General features: G+C 41.0%; 1 protein-coding gene across 5 annotated transcripts in view; it reads left to right on the forward strand.

Moving 5' to 3' along the window:
• DGKB (diacylglycerol kinase beta) overlaps positions 1-16,635 on the forward strand; it is a 510,469-nt gene that overhangs the window by 239,734 nt on the left and 254,100 nt on the right. For all 5 annotated transcript variants that reach the window (XM_073333812.1, XM_073333808.1, XM_073333809.1 and 2 more), the window contains 3 exons: positions 3,414-3,499; positions 6,488-6,577; positions 16,216-16,376. In XM_073333812.1, coding sequence (XP_073189913.1) covers positions 3,414-3,499; positions 6,488-6,577; positions 16,216-16,376 — 337 coding nt within the window. The remainder of the gene's footprint in view (positions 1-3,413; positions 3,500-6,487; positions 6,578-16,215; positions 16,377-16,635) is intronic.

Raw genomic sequence — 16,635 nt, forward strand, 5'->3', positions numbered from 1 at the left:
CAGAGACCAAAAAAAAAGAAAGAAAAAAGAAAAAAGCAAATACAGTACAGTATTGTGTTAAATGTAAACTACTAAAAAATTAAAGGGAAAGTTTTAAAAAAAGATTTGACACGGTAAGTAAACTGTTTCTATGCTGGTTTCATTTAAATTAAAATGGTAAAGGCAGCATTTTTCTTCTGTATAGCAAAGTTTCAAAGCTGTATTAAGTCAATGTTCAGTGATAAACTTTGAAAGAACAACCATAACATTTTGTTCAGAGTTACGAACAACCTGCATTCCTGAGATATTTGTAACTCTGAGGTTCTCCTGTATGTGGCTTATGCTAGACTTTAGAGACTAGTTGTTTTAGAGAATATATTAGAGTTTTCAAACATTTGTTAGTTCAGTACTATTTTATTAGCCCTCCACCTGTAAAGCCAGCCTCCTTATTACCATGAATGTACAGATCTTAGAGTACCTTGCTTGTAAAGGTTTCCGAGTGAAAGTAATATTAGTAATTTAGTTTTAATAATGTTAAAAACAGTTTTTCTATCTATCAGATTTTTGAAATTATCTGGAATTAGAAATTAATGCTGTAGCTGACAGTACACACACAAAACGAATAAAGTGATGACAATAATAATAATAATACAAAGCAAAAAATATGATTAGAAAACAACCCAACTGCAATGAGTATTTAATATTGCTTTCCTTTTCCATACATCTGCCCTGGGAAAAACTGTTTTTAAAACCTGTTCGGAACACCATGGTTTGAGCCAAAAGAGCTGAACCAGTTTTTAAATTGGTTGGAATTTTGTAGACTAGGCCCTTGTATTTCATTCTCTTTTTGGCTCTTTGACCTTTTCTGCACTAGAGAGATATAGCATGCTAATTAACATTTTACTTTAATAGTTGATTGTGACACACCTTGCATTCATACGCACAATTCTTCAGTACCAGGCCAAGTAGACTGTGTGTTATCAGGGTCAGTACTATCTGATCTTACATCATTCCAATCTCAGCAACTTCTCTGCCATTATGGTTGCAGACTGGTGGTAGTCCTCAGCTATTATCCCATACTGCAGTGCTGATCTTGTGAAGTTTCCATGCAGAAAGCGCTACTTCCAGGAGCTGAGCAGGAACTGTGTCATAGGTATTTAAAGGCCATTACATCTGAAATGTTCATTATATAATGAACCACTTCCTCAAGCAGCTCCCAGAAACAGCGGCATGTTCCCGCTCCAGCTCCTATGTGGAGGTGCAGCCAGGCAGCTCTGCGCACTGCCCTGTCCATAGGCGCTGCCCCTGCAGCTCCCATTGTTTGCAGTTCCCAGCCAATGGAAGCTGTGGGGCAGTGCTTGGGAGGGGGCAGCATGTGGAGCCCTCTGGCTGCCCCTATGGATCAGAGCCGGAGTGGGGACATGCCGCTGCTTCTGGGAGCCATGTGGAGTGGGGCAAGACCCTGTTCCCGCTCCCCGGCTAGAGCACCAGAGCAGGGCAAGCCCCGGACCCTGCTTCCTGGCAGGAGCTTGAGGGTCAGATTAAAATGTCTGGAGGACCAGATGTGGCCCCCGGGCTGTAGTTTGCCCACCACTGCTCGATACAATGGTTGTGTAAGTCTGAACATAGAGAATTGAAATGGCTGAAACAATACATACATATGCAATTTTGTTGGAAAACATAGATGCATTATAAATTATTTTATATTTTTATATAACTGTGGCTATTATAGGTAAAGCAATGATAACTGGACAATTTTCTGAGCAAATCAAGGATAATAGATGTGATTCTCATGTACAGTAAGGCTTGTTTTACTGTTCTGACAGTGCACAGTACACTTAAATTAAGTGTAAATTTACTTCCACTTTAAGGCCCCTTTATACTGCCACGGCGGCGTAAAGGGGCCTTTGTATAAATGAGAATCAGGCCCAACATTTCCGTCAAACTGTTTAAAAAATCTGTTTTGTGAATTGGAGGGTATAGGTGCAAGAAATATGCCAATTGACTAGAGAAATCTTGATAGACCATATTTATACCTTCCTTCAAGCTATGTTAGCAAATCCATCCAATTCTTTATTTACAATGATGACTGTTACTGTGTTTGAGTGAAACCATATGGGAACCATATGGGAACTATTATTAACCATTAATGCAGGATTGAAAATTGTATTTGTAGTTAATGGGCTGTATGTATGCTTCATTTATCCAAAGCCAGAAGAAACATTATGGGAAGTTCCTGGGTATAACTGTAAAGGTTCACTGTTTGGAGAAGTTCTGTGTATCGATATAAGATACTTCAGAGTAGACCTGAACATTCATTCAGAATATGACTGGTTTAAAATACTTCTGTAATTTATATGTTCCAGTTATATTTATTTATATTTGTGTGTTTTTGGGGAGGTTACAAGCAAAACTGAAAATTAAACCTGTTCATTAACGTTTGTGATGTGCACAAACACTTTAGCACTGTAGCTTCTTAACATTTGTCCTGCCATGATTTATTTGGAGGACTAAGTGAAGGTTACAGGATCGGGCCCTTAAAAACAAACAAATCTAGGATATTTGAGTCTTCCTGCCTGTTTTCATGTGTAATTGTTCTAAATTATGTATTTGATGACTTATTGAGTATGTGCAAAAAGAAAAGGAGTACTAGTGGCACCTTAGAGACTAACCAATTTATTTGAGCATAAGCTTTCGTGAGCTACAGCTCACTTCATCGGAAGCAACACGGCTGCTACTCTGAAACCTGAGTATGTGCAGGATATTTTTTGATGAGTGAACAAAACATTGTTTGTGTTTCGTACTTTGGCAAAGAATAAGCTATACCACCAGCAAAAATGATGTGATAAACAAAAAGCTGCTACAAGTATGAATCATTGAACGTGGATGTTCTTCGATTGTTAAGCTACAGCTATTTTAAAGTTTTGTTTTGTTTTATTTTGCAGTGGTCTGGGGGTGCACATAGCTATTGCCTAGGAGTCTCAAAGTAGATATAGAAAAGGCATTTTTTAACCACGTGCCTCAGATAAAAATCACTTTTTAAATAGGAGAAATGCAGAATTTTAGACCCATGGATTCCCCATTCTTTCCACAGACAGACTGATTCAAATGTTTCATATTCAGACTTCTTCGATTTGTAAAATACTGCAGTGTTCTAAACTCAAGAATTAATGTGTTCTAATAATCTAATTAGATTTATTGGATAACTTTTTGTTGGATCGTATTTGTTTTCTGCCTCAAAAGAAAAAAATCAGTGTTATGGATACAGTTGATTTTTATTGGGAACTGTTAAACTTCCCAGTTTTTATTATATGAAGCATGTATTTCTTTTATATGACAAATCACAAAGATTAGGCATCATAAAACTGAAAGACTCACAATGTATAACTGCTCATATTTCAATTAAACAAGTACATTTACTTATTATTTTGCAGGTTAAATTTTTTCCGAGATGTTCCTGACTTCCAGGTACTGGCATGTGGTGGAGATGGAACAGTGGGTTGGATTTTGGATTGCATAGGTAATGAGGAGGTTTATTTATACTTGCTCTTGAGCTGTTATGTTTTGGAAATCTCTTTATAAGACTATATATCTTTTTTATCAGCTTGTGGAGCCAACAATTTCAAAACAACATTTCAGTCACTTTAAATGCTGATGGTCAGACTCTTTGAAGTATGAAATCCATTAGCTTTTAAAAGTTATTATAATTGAAAATAATTAAGAACATCTAGAATACCCGGGTCACTAATTCCCATCTGGTATTATTTGGGTATCTACAGATTAGGGGTGGTAGAATTTGTTTAATTTTTGCTTCTGTCTCCTTTCTTCAACCTGAATCGAACGGGAACCATTTTCAAAGTTTATGGCAGTTCCTGCAAGTTCCCTTTGGTCATCCCCTCCTTTCTATTATCATATTCTTGCTTTCTCTCTGTGACCTCCCAAATACCTTTGACAGGGTCTGTTTCATGGTAGAGTAGGTCTCCAGTCTCTGTGTAATGCCTCACTGGCACATGCTTTATTTAAAAGTTTAGATTCCTATTGTCAGTCAAATATTGTACATTTTGGAATGATCGAATGAAGGAGCCCCTGAAATGTGAACTTTGTGAACCACTCAAGGCTTATGGGAGAAAATTGAGACTATTGGCACCAAGTGATTGGTTATTCAACCCTAGGAAGGCTCCAGAGAAAAGAGTTGGAGGTATGTGGTATTGGAGGTCATGAAAAGAGAGTGCGTGTTGATGGGGGAAGGCATAAGGGAGTCAGTTGGAGTTTTGATTAGGCGTTCTGGCTAGTGTGTGCTGTTGGGAGGTGTGGGGTAAGGCAAATGGACCACAGAACGTTTTGAAGATAAGGGCAAAGTAGAGAAGACACCTTTCTAAACGAGATAAAAAGGTTTTGTAAAAACAAAATTGCCTAATAGCCATAAACCATTGTACCTCAATGATAAACATATTGCTGAAAGTGTAAAGTTTCTAAACTCTTCTCCTGTCATTAGATAGTCACGGGGAATGCCTCAGATTTCCATGCAGTTTCCCTTCTATTATAGTGGAATTATCTCAACAAAATATTGTATTTTGGCTAAATATTGGCTTCCACAGCTTTGAGTAGTGCAGTCTTAGTAAGCAGGTTTTGGTTCAATGAAGCTCACAAATGCCAGAAAGAGATTATGATAGCCACAAGCCACAAATAAATATCCTCTTCATTTGGAAATTCTTTCCCCCTCTCGTGCCCCCCCCCATCTCACTGCCCCCAACATAAAAAGGAGAATCATAGTTTGGATCAAAGCAAGAGAAAATCCCAAATCTTTATCTAAGCAGTTTGAGCCTTTTAAACTGAACTTTTATTTTTTTCTAAAAAGCTTAGGGTTTTAAATTCCACTTGTAAATACCAAATCCTCCACAAGCTTTCTGCAAAGATGACAGATAAATTGGTAAAATAACACCGTGTTCCCCTCAGATCTACTGGATGTGTGAACTGGGTGAAAATTACTGTTAGTGTGCACTTCAACCTGTGTAATCAAATAGCTGATTAGAATAATAGAATATCAGGGTTGGAAGGGACCTCAGGAGGTCATCTAGTCCAACCCTCTCTCAAGGCAGGACCAATCCCCAACTAAATCATCCCAGCCAGGGCTTTGTCAAGCCTGACCTTAAAAACCTCTAAGGAAGGAGATTCCACCACCTCCCTAGGTAACGCATTCCAGTACTTCACCACCCTCCTAGTGAAAAAGTTTTTCCTACTATCCAACCTAAACCTCCCTCACTGCAATTTGAGACCATTACTCCTTGTTCTGTCATGTGCTACCATTGAGAACAGTCGAGATCCGTCCCCTTTGGAACCCCCTTTCAGGTAGTTGAAAGCAGCTATCAAATCCCCCCTCATTCTTCTTTTCTGCAGACTAAATAATCCCAGTCCCCTCAGCCTCTCCTCATAAGTCATGTGTTCCAGTTCCCTAATCATTTTTGTTGCCTTCCGCTTTTGTTGCCTTTACGTTATTTTTGTTGCCTTTACCTTGTTCATGCAAATATCAGTTTAGGACTAGGCGTAATGCTAGTAATAATGCTGTTCATTACTACTAAATGTGTTTTGTGCACTGTTATTTGAAATTATTTGTTGTTTTGTGTTGCTGTAGTTGTGTATTTGAAATATGTGTATCTTAAATATTCTTTCTGAGTGAAATTTACTCCATTTCAAAGGGCCACAAAAGCCTGTCCACTCTGTGATAACCCTTTGTTGGGGTGTGGGTGTGAGTGGAGCATGGAACTTTGTTTGGGGTGGGACTGCTGGATCTATGCTTATATCTTATGGACGCAATGAAAGGGGTATGTGTGGAGTCAAAAACTACTTGTGTTCCAGCCTGTAAACTTTCAAAGTACTGGTTTTCATACATAAAGCCCTCAACATTTTAGTCCCAGACTAACTTAGAGGCCTGATTACCCATATCTGACTGAACACATAATCAGTGCTTATCCTGAATATTGGAACTTGATTTCCCAAGCTTCCGGGTGCTGGTTCCAGGGCACTTTGGGTGGTGGAGCCTCGTGGAATTCGCTCCATGTGGAAATACAATTAAACATAAACTTGGCCACTGTAAGAAAAATCTACAAGGCTCAATTCTTTGCACATTCTCAGCTGATTAAATTCTGCTTTTCTAGCTGAGTGGTAAAGCTGAAAGCAACAGGGAGCATGGTGTTCAGTCTTAATGAGATCTTCAGTATCTCTGTTTAAGACAGATACCATATTCATGGGTGCCAAAAATGCCTGTAATAATAATAATAATGTAATTATAGATTGGAATAGTAGTAGTTGTGGAGGGGCTGCACTGCAGCCAATAAAATGCTTGTCTGTGGAGGGTAGAGTTTCCTTTGCAAAGCATGTTTCACTGAACTGTTAAATCAAAATCTAACCTGGTTAGCTTATCCATAATTTTAAGTAGTACATGTACAACTTAATTTTGGCTTATCAGTTTTTTATCGCTTTGATTGTGTATTTTTTTCTTTATTCACAGAGAAGGCAAATTTGCTTAAACATCCTCCAGTTGCTATTTTGCCTCTTGGGACTGGCAATGATTTAGCAAGATGTCTGAGATGGGGAGGAGGTAAACATGAGTTAAAATATATTGCATTATGTTGTTAAAAAAGAAACAGAAGTTTACTGACAAAATCTACTTGCAACATTGATTTCTCTCTTATGATGTGTGAAGACCCATTGTCAATTTTATTTCTTTTGCCTCTTGGAATGAATTTTGAGTGTAAATATGGAGTAAAACTAGATTTTGGTCTCTAAATGGCACATCAAAATTCCTAATGGATAATAAGGTCCATATTCTATTACTTTGCTTGTAACTCCTATTTCTGTCAATCAGAGCTCTATAGACTGAAGGAGAGTACAATATGATCATGAAGGTTTAAAGTAGCCTGGCTTTGTATCACCTTTATTGCATTTATTCACATGATGAGTACCTGGTAAAAGAGTAAACTTAAATGTAGGGAGAGGGTTTACTTCAAATGGCTAATAGTTTATTGTTTTCAATATATTCAGAAACATTAAAGAAAAATGCAAGTGTCAGGCCACACTAAACTAGTAGCTTTGATATGACTAGTCTTTGTTGTTCATTGCCTCTTCTCTCATCCCGGTGAAGATTCAAGACAATCAGCATGTTGGTGCCATCTACCAGAAAGCAAGGAGGCAAAGAATAGTGAAAGCAAGAGTATATGTAAATCTTTTCCTGGAAGCATGGAACCTTCCTTTCAGCTCTTTTAATAACTGCTTTCCATCCATGGCAGGATGAAAAGAGAAGAGCAAGCACAACCTGAAGACGAGGGACAAGAATAGGAAGGTTTCAGAGTAGCAGCCGTGTTAGTCTGTATTCACAAAAAGAAAAGAAAAGGAGTACTTGTGGCACCTTAGAGACTAACAAATTTATTTGAGCATAACCTTTCGTGAGCTACAGCTCACTTCATCGGATGCATTCAGTGGAAAATCCAATGCAGTGAGCTGTAGCTCACGAAAGCTTATGCTCAAATAAATTTGTTAGTCTCTAAGGTGCCACAAGTCCTCCTTTTCTTTTTAGGAATAGAAAGGACTCAGCCAAGACTAGGCACCTGTCTGGTGGCTGTATCCCAGCTGCACAGGCTCACAACATCAGAAAGAATGTTGGAGAGACCCCTTCATGGGATCCAGCTGTGCAAACTTTCTCTCAGCAGGGGACTAATAGCTCTAGCTCAAATTTCTTATTCCCTCTAGACTCAGGGATTTGATCTCAACCTGCTGGTGTCCAGTGGATTTGGTTTGGGATCCAATGCTGATTCCATTTCAACTCTCCCTCAGTCATTTCAGTCTGAATGCTGCCCTGTTTCTGGTGCTCTTTCAGCTTCTGCTGCTCTTTCCTTCTGTTTCCCTCACTCCTCATGCTTAAAATGTAAGTAATTTACAGGGATTATTTTATCTTCCCCCTCTTCTGTATCCTTCATTGGTTCCTGGGTGCAGATCTTTGTAACCCCATTCCAGTGTTGGCAAACTCTTCTGCAATGCAGTGGCTTTTATTCCTGCTCTGTGGAGAGTGCTTCTAGGCACTCTTTGCCTCCTGCAGCTGTCTTTCTCACTTCTGCAAAATTGGTCATAGGTGGAAGGCTATCTTGATTTCTGTTTGGGTTTTCCTCCTCATTACTGGGTGTGCATGACCCCCCCCCAATATTTTCCACTTATGAAAACCTCAGAAAACCATGGCCTCCTCCACAGGAGCAGGAAACAGGACCCCTACTTATGAAATCCAAGGCAAGCTTATCATTCGTGCCCTCTAACAGGTATGTAAGTAGGCAGTGAGTTGTGGGACAATGACTCCCTCAGATCTCATGACCCCTAAACCTAGACTTCATCTGTCAATTTGCTGTCAAAAATAGCTCTCCTTAGCAGGCACCCCTTCAGCACAGCATGCACATTGCTAGCTCCTGCCTGCAGTCCTTTATATAATGGGCGCTGTGAGCACAGCTCCCACGTCTGGTCTTTCTTTGGGATCCTATTTCTGTTTTCTAAAAGAGTAGGCAATAAATGAGTATCTTGATTTTCAGATGTGCTGAGTTTCTGCAGCTTCCAGTGGGCCTGATGCAGCTCAGCTTTGTCTTACAGAGCAAGACAGTTTAGGTTTCACAAGTTTAGCTGCCTCCATCTCCACAGGGGTTGCAGCTCAGATTCACTTTCCCTTCCATCTTACTAATTGCAAGTGCTGGGTCCACAGACTCAAGTCTCTACATTCTTGCCCTCTGACCAGTGAGAGCAGGAATCTAGAACTCTAGGTTCCAGATCCACAGAGGAGTTAGGCACCTAAACCTAAGAGGTAGATGCCTAAACCCGTTTTTTTAGGCACAACTGACATCCACAAAACTCCTGCTTGGCTGCCACCTAACTGTGTAGGTGCCTAAACTCACTCAACGGCTACGTTTTTGCAGTAAAAGTTCCCTGGCACCTATGTTCCTGCCTCTAGGCATGCACACTGCTGCCTCATTCTAGGAGTCTGGATGCCTGTCTCCTGCCTAAGTCCCAGAGTGATCATAGAATATCGGGGTTGGAAGGGACCCTAGAAGGTCATCTAGTCCAACCCCCTGCTCGAAGCAGGACCAATTCCCAGTTAAATCATCCCAGCCAGGGCTTTGTCAAGCCTGACCTTAAAAACCTCTAAGGAAGGAGATTCTACCACCTCCCTAGGTAACGCATTCCAGTGTTTCACCACCCTCTTAGTGAAAAAGTTTTTCCTAATATCCAATCTAAACCTCCCCCACTGCAACTTGAGACCATTACTCCTCATTCTGTCATCTGCTACCATTGAGAACAGTCTAGAGCCATCCTCTTTGGAACCCCCTTTCAGGTAGTTGAAAGCAGCTATCAAATCCCCCCTCATTCTTCTCTTCTGCAGGCTAAACAATCCCAGCTCCCTCAGCCTCTCCTCATAAGTCATGTGTTCTAGACCCCTAATCATTTTTGTTGCCCTTCACTGGACTCTCTCCAATTTATCCACATCCTTCTTGTAGTGTGGGGCCCAAAACTGGACACAGTACTCCAGATGAGGCCTCACCAATGTCGAATAGAGGGGAACGATCACGTCCCTCGATCTGCTCGCTATGCCCCTACTTATACATCCCAAAATGCCATTGGCCTTCTTGGCAACAAGGGCACACTGCTGACTCATATCCAGCTTCTCGTCCACTGTCACCCCTAGGTCCTTTTCCGCAGAACTGCTGCCTAGCCATTCGGTCCCTAGTCTGTAGCAGTGCATGGGATTCTTCCGTCCTAAGTGCAGGACCCTGCACTTATCCTTATTGAACCTCATCAGATTTCTTTTGGCCCAATCCTCCAATTTGTCTAGGTCCTTCTGTATCCTATCCCTCCCCTCCAGCGTATCTACCACTCCTCCCAGTTTAGTATCATCTGCAAATTTGCTGAGAGTGCAATCCACACCATCCTCCAGATCATTTATGAAGATATTGAACAAAACCGGCCCCAGGACCGACCCTTGGGGCACTCCACTTGATACCGGCTGCCAACTAGACATGGAGCCATTGATCACTACCCGTTGAGCCCGACAATCTAGCCAGCTTTCTACCCACCTTATAGTGCATTCATCCAGCCCATACTTCCTTAACTTGCTGACAAGAATACTGTGGGAGACCGTGTCAAAAGCTTTGCTAAAGTCAAGAAACAATACATCCACTGCTTTCCCTTCATCCACAGAACCAGTAATCTCCAGTAAGAAGTGAGCTGTAGCTCACGAAAGCTTATGCTCTAATAAATTGGTTAGTCTCTAAGGTGCCACAAGTCCTCCTTTTCTTTTTGCGAATACAGACTAACACGGCTGTTACTCTGAAACCAGTAATTGATCAGTAATTGATCCACAAACCAAGGAAAGACAGGTGCTCCTCTGCCTAACTTGCATGCAGCGCCTGATACAGTATGTATGCTTACGTAGAGGCCACCTAATTCCACAAAACACAGCTGGGCGGGGACTTCCCTAATAATCTTTAGCCCAGTGGTTAGGGAACTTCACCTAGCATGTAGGAGACCCCCAGTCCTTCCTCTGCCTGATGAAGAGAAGGGATTTAAACATGGGTCTCACACTTCTCAGGTGAGTTCCCGAAGCACTGGGCTATAGCACATTCTGATGTGGGTCTCCCTCAATCTCTCCCATTGACATTGTTCCATTTTAATTAAATAATTGAACAATTAAATATTAATTGGGCCAGAGAGAGAGTGAGATTGACCCTATAGCCTACTGGTCAGAGCATTTACCTAAGAGGTGGGAGATCCCTGTTCAAATCCCTTTGTATTAGGGAAAGGGGGGACATAAACTGGGGTCTCCCAATCCCAATCTAACCACAGACTAAAGGTTATAAAGGAGATCCTCCTCCCTTCCCTTTCTTCTCTCACCTGTTTTATGTGGAGTTAGGTGTCCTCTGAGCGTGCATACCAGGTCAGGACCTGCATGCAAGTTGGACAGAGGAACACTTATCTTCCTGTAGTTTGTGGATTGCTAGCAGAGATAGGCACCTCCCTGCAGCCAGGAGATGGGTGCCTATCTCTGAGAGAGGGAGGCGGGGCTTAGGACACACTCCTCTCATCAGCATCTCAAATTGGCTAGCTTGGGCAGCTCCCCGCCTAGTGTGCTGGTAGTTCAAAGGTGCCCTTCTCTCCTCATTGATTCTACATGGAGCTTACAAGCCTGACTCTGTCTTTGTGGATGACAGTGTTCTTCCTGTGATGCTCCAGACACTGAACGTCGCAACGCCTAAGTCCTGGATCTAGGTTTCTCCATCCTCTTTTCCTTTGTTTAATAGGAATTTCTGTTGGTCTCTGATACTGGGGGGGGAGGCTCATCTTCCTAATCCTTCTCTCCTTAGAGGCTGTTTTCCCTCCTGTTTTTTCTGTTGTAGCTCAGGCAGGTTGTATTGTCTGTTGGTTCATTTGGAACTGCTGTTCTCTTGTCAGTCACTGGGTGAAATTCATTTTAGTTCTTCTACTCCACGGTGACAGGTTGCCCTTCAACTGTGTGTGTGTGTGTGTTTCTTTGCTGTGGTATCTCTCCCCATCAGAAGGCTCTCTGGGGAAATCTCAATAGCTTGCATGCTACAATGCTCCCTTTTGAGTTACAATGTCTGTTGAGTATCCAGACATTTCAGGGACTTTTTAGCTTCCTCTCTGGTGCCTTTTCAGTGCATGATAACTGTCCACTTCCCAAGCCTTAGACAGAACAATCTGGTAGGTCAGGCTTATCTTCTCCCTAATTCCTGCTTAGACAGTCCCTCTTGATGGAAGATATTTTTAAATCATTTGCCTTTGCTAATGGAAAGAGGTAAAAATAACTATGACATTGTTTAAAAATATTGATGAACATTTCATCCCCAAAATGGATTTGATACATGAATCAGCATGTTTTTACCAAGTGTGCAAAGGTCTGGAGAAGGAATGGAAGCCTTGATAAATGGTCCTATATAAGTAAGCAGAACATCATTAAGGTATCAGTAGGGAAGAATACCAGAGAAACTGTCTAGAAGGTGCAATTTTAAATAAAAAAAGTTTTATTAGACTTCTCAAAAACCTTACCCAGCCCCCTTCAGCGAAACATTTTGCTACAAACTTAGAGACAGTATGCATATCTCATGCTGCTGTGTCTCAGGAATGGAATACCACATTTCAGACATTTTGTTCTCTCAGCTTCTATGACCATTCTTACTGATAGCCAAAACTTCCTCTATAGATTTTTTGAGGTCTCTGTATTATCCCTTAGATTTGCTGCTCTTGTTGATTTTCTACAGAGGTTGGACTTACCTCTCCTCTTAGATTCTTTACTTGTAGATCTCAGACCTAACCGTCATTTTTTCCAGATCAGCATTGAGTATATGGGGGGGGGGGAGGGGAAGAGAGCGAGAACTGCTTTTATCTGTGATGCAGTGAGAGCTATGGCAAAGCTCTTAGTAGGTCAATGTCTTGTTCTATACTATTTTGCATTGTATAGCACCTTCTCTCTTTGCATCTTAGAGAACTTTTTTTCAAATATTAATGAGTCAGTTCTCACACATCACCCAGAGGTAGATTATTGTGTCCCTGTTTTGTCAATGGTGAGCATGAGGCGTGGATGTGTGGGGTAACTTGCCCATTGTCTCATGGGAGGTATGTTGCAGTGCTGCTTGCGACAGAGCCTTATATGGCTCATGACTTTGTCTGTATAGAGAATCAGACGTTGGCTTCACTTTACGAGCTCCAGACACTCTTTTCCTCAAAAGCATTGAGTGCAGCCCCATGTCTCAGTTCTCAAATCTATTTTTTTTTCTCCAGTGTGAGAGGGAATGAAAGGGGATCCAGTTTAGACTTCTGTTCCCTTATCCTTGGGGAAAGGAAGTTAAATTAAGAGGCATCCTTTCTTTTTATGCCATCTGTAAGGATCTTTTTCAGTGTTTTGATCTGTCTCCAGATCCCATGACAAGTATTCTGGTCTTAGACCTTACACCCTCTTACTGGGATCCCTTCTGTGGGACAGGTAAAAAGAGTTTATCCCTTTCCTAAACTCCCTTTAATTCCCTGGAAGTTATGCAAGATCAGAGTTTAGAGTGGACAAGGCAGTCACTATTCAGGTTTTTCCCCACCTGGCCTTGTAGATTCTGCCCTCCAAGTCCCTGGATCTAGTGATGGTGCACATGTGGACCGTTTCAATCTGCCCTGATTTCCTCTTCTAGGGTCTAGTCCCCTACCTCAACTCTATCTTCCTCTACTTTATGGCCTAGAGGATGAATGAAACAAGTTCATAGAGAAAGGAAGTATATTGACTTTAATACCTGCAAGCCATTGATCAAGAACATTAATCATGGGTCTTGATGGCCTTATTTAATTGCTGTGCATGCAGGCATACCACACCTTCAAGCTTTCTGTTCAAAAAGTCTCACAGTTTTTTTTTTTATCTGAGGTCATCAGTGCCTGAAATTCCCCTCTCTGTATTCAGGTTTCAGCTATCTTGGCCAGAGTTAAATGGAATTTTTCATGCCATACTGATGCCTCCATTTTTAAAAATGCCCTCTTCTTATGGGAACTAGTTTTCAGAAATGTTAGCGCTCAATGAGACTTGCCAACTGTGGTCCAGAATTGGGATATGTATGAAAAGTTTTCTTGCATTTGTTGACTGTGAAAGTGGCTCTATTAATTGTTATACCCCTGTTCAGCGTATTGGATAATTATTGTTCTTCCTAATTATCACTGTCCAGTTGTCACTAGCTCTAGATCGATTTTGGAATTCCACATGAATGAGTCTGTGGTCTTGCCAACCCTCTGTTTGAATCCCTCCAATTCCTTTGAGAAGAAACTTTTTCTGGATGTAAAAAGAGGTTTTTTTAGATTTTACCTGCACCATATATAGCCCATGAGAAGGGTGAAGAGTCTGTCCATTCCCATGAACCAAGGCATAGGTCTCTGGCTTCCATGCAGCTGACAGTTGTTGACTAAATCAGTTATTAATCTGATTTGTAGATGGGGAAGACTCCACCTCTGCCAGTGAAAGCCCACTGTACTCTGGGTATATTCTTCCTCCTGTGCTGAAAAGGCCAACATAATTTCAGTGGAAATGTGCAAGGCCATTACATGGTTCTTGCTTTCCACTTTAATCATATACTGTCTATCTTACATACCCATCACCAGAGTGTGAGTGCCTTCTACTAGGAGAACGTTAACAGCAGAGGCAAACTTAGCTTGTAAGGCTCCCCAAACCAACCCCCTCTGACGCATCTGTGTGCTATGTCTGATGATTGTCTGGAATCTCCTGCAAGATGGAAGAAGATGGAGACAAAGATGGGGACAATGGAAAATTACTCACTTGTGATTAAATTTGTCAAGTTCCCTCCTCTTCTCCCATCTGGCAACCTTCTCTGTTTTCCCTTGTTCTGAGTTATCCCATCTGGACTGAGAGATATCAGTTTGAAATTTACTGATCAGATGGTGGGAAGAGTCAATGCTCTTTATTCTCGGTCTTTCACTATTCTTTGCCTCCTAGCTTCCTGGTAAACAGCACCATAACACTGATTTTCTGAACCATCCATAGGATGGGAGAAAAGATGAGACCTCTGCAAACTGAATTTCCGGTGAGTGATTTTCCCTTCTCAAAGATACAGACTCCAGGCATGGAGTATAAATAGTGAAACAAGTAACTATGGTACTCAGAGAATCAGATGCACTGCTGCTGTATGTGGAGGGTGGCAATATGTAGCTATGCCACTACAGACCAGTGTAGATCACAATTGAAAGAGTCTAGGAGGGGTTTGAATGGCTTTGGACACACTCATTGCAACAGTAGGACTTTGCACCAATCAATGGATGTGGTTGCCTGTGTTCATGGCAACTACTATCTGCAGATTGGTTCAAAACATTCACACCTACTTGGTTTTAAAACTAATGGGGGTCTCAGATCTGATGTATTTGCAGAGATAAAAATAACTGTTGGTACTTGTCACCCTCTACCATACCTTTAACAGCAAGTAGACCCATTGCTTGGTTTGGACATACGTTTTTACTGCTGACACTGGTGGTGACCCAGCATGGACATATTCTTGTCTACATGCACTTAATCTTGCTTTGGAGAAGGAGTAAATCCATGGATCTAGGGTTGCTGCTGCACAGCCATTTTGTCTGAACAGCATATGAAGTTGGTCAATGAAGTCCCCTTTTCCTGTTGTGCAGGGTGTAGCTTCTTGGGGCTCTGCAGATGGTAATTAAGTCCATTTCTACCCAATACAATGTATGGTGCAGTCAGTATTCTAGTGGAGGGCCTATTTAGTTACCAGAAGTGCCAGGCAAGTGGTCTACTCATAGGAGTAGACTTCTATATCCACAGGATCAGGCCTAAGGTATGTGCCCATTGGGAAGAGGAAGGGAGGATGCATAGAATAAAAGTGGATGCACCACACTTCATTTATTATACTAACACCACACTTTATTAGGGTTATGCTAAGTAACCCTATGTTCGGGAAAAATCACTGCTATAATTTCTATTTAGAAAACACAGATTTCTATTTAGAAAACACACAGGGACTTGTATTGCTGCTGTCAAAAGCTGAGCACACCAACAGCAAAGTGACTCAACGTCTGGATGAACTTTCCAGACTGTAATCAAAATATGGAAAACCAGTTAATCTGCTGATCACTATCCTTCTCAGTTCGGAATGGTTTCCAGGCATTTGGTTGTGTTACCACAAATCTCTTTGGAAACTTTGACAAAAGCGATAGACACATGAACAGAAGTTTTAACTCCTCAGCATACTGTCATACTTTCTTAGGGCACTGCCTCTGCTCTTTTAACCTCTGTACGTATATTTTGAAATGAAAGTATTTTACATGTTAACATTCACTGTATAGCATAAACATGCTGCAAAGTTTAGCTTGGTGGTGTCTGAATACAATCAGGTAACTGCTGGAAAATTCCAGTTAGTAGATCAAATCTGCTCACAGTTACACTGAGTGTAAATCCAAAGTCTATTGAAATCAGTGAAGTCATTTTAAGTTTATATTGATATGGCTGAGTGCAGAAGTTAGCATTGTATTTACATTTCCCTTAATTATAGTTACTGGAAGATTGGTAATGGAGAAAAATATAATTCTGTGCTTCAGGTTTTATATGTGCAGATACAATTTTCCTAACTAGGAATGGGGGTAACATCAGCAGAGTTGTCACATTTATTAAAAATCATCATGTTCACCCTTTGCTAGGATATGAAGGTGAGAATCTGATGAAGATCTTGAAAGACATTGAGAACAGCACAGAGATCTTGCTGGACAGATGGAAATTTGAAGTCATACCCAATGATAAAGATGAGAAAGGTGACCCAGTGCCTTACAGCATCATCAATAATTACTTTTCTATTGGCGTGGTAAGAAAGTCATGCTTAGCCTTCAGTGATATTTTTTTCTGTTCTGAATAAATGTATGCATGCGTGTCTCAGAGTGAAGAATGACTGGCTAGAGATCATTTATGATGTCATTTTCCTAGTAAAATGAATACATAGGTGACTGACAACGATTTGCATAAATTTACTTTCACATTCAAACTAGAATTATTTTTCAGAATCTTCCACCCACCTATGTATAGAGGAGAAAGTCATGTTGTTCTTAATGGTGTGATGAGCAGCT

Source organism: Lepidochelys kempii, chromosome 2, assembly GCF_965140265.1.
Source record: "Lepidochelys kempii isolate rLepKem1 chromosome 2, rLepKem1.hap2, whole genome shotgun sequence".
In the NCBI taxonomy this organism is placed as follows: domain Eukaryota; kingdom Metazoa; phylum Chordata; order Testudines; family Cheloniidae; genus Lepidochelys; species Lepidochelys kempii.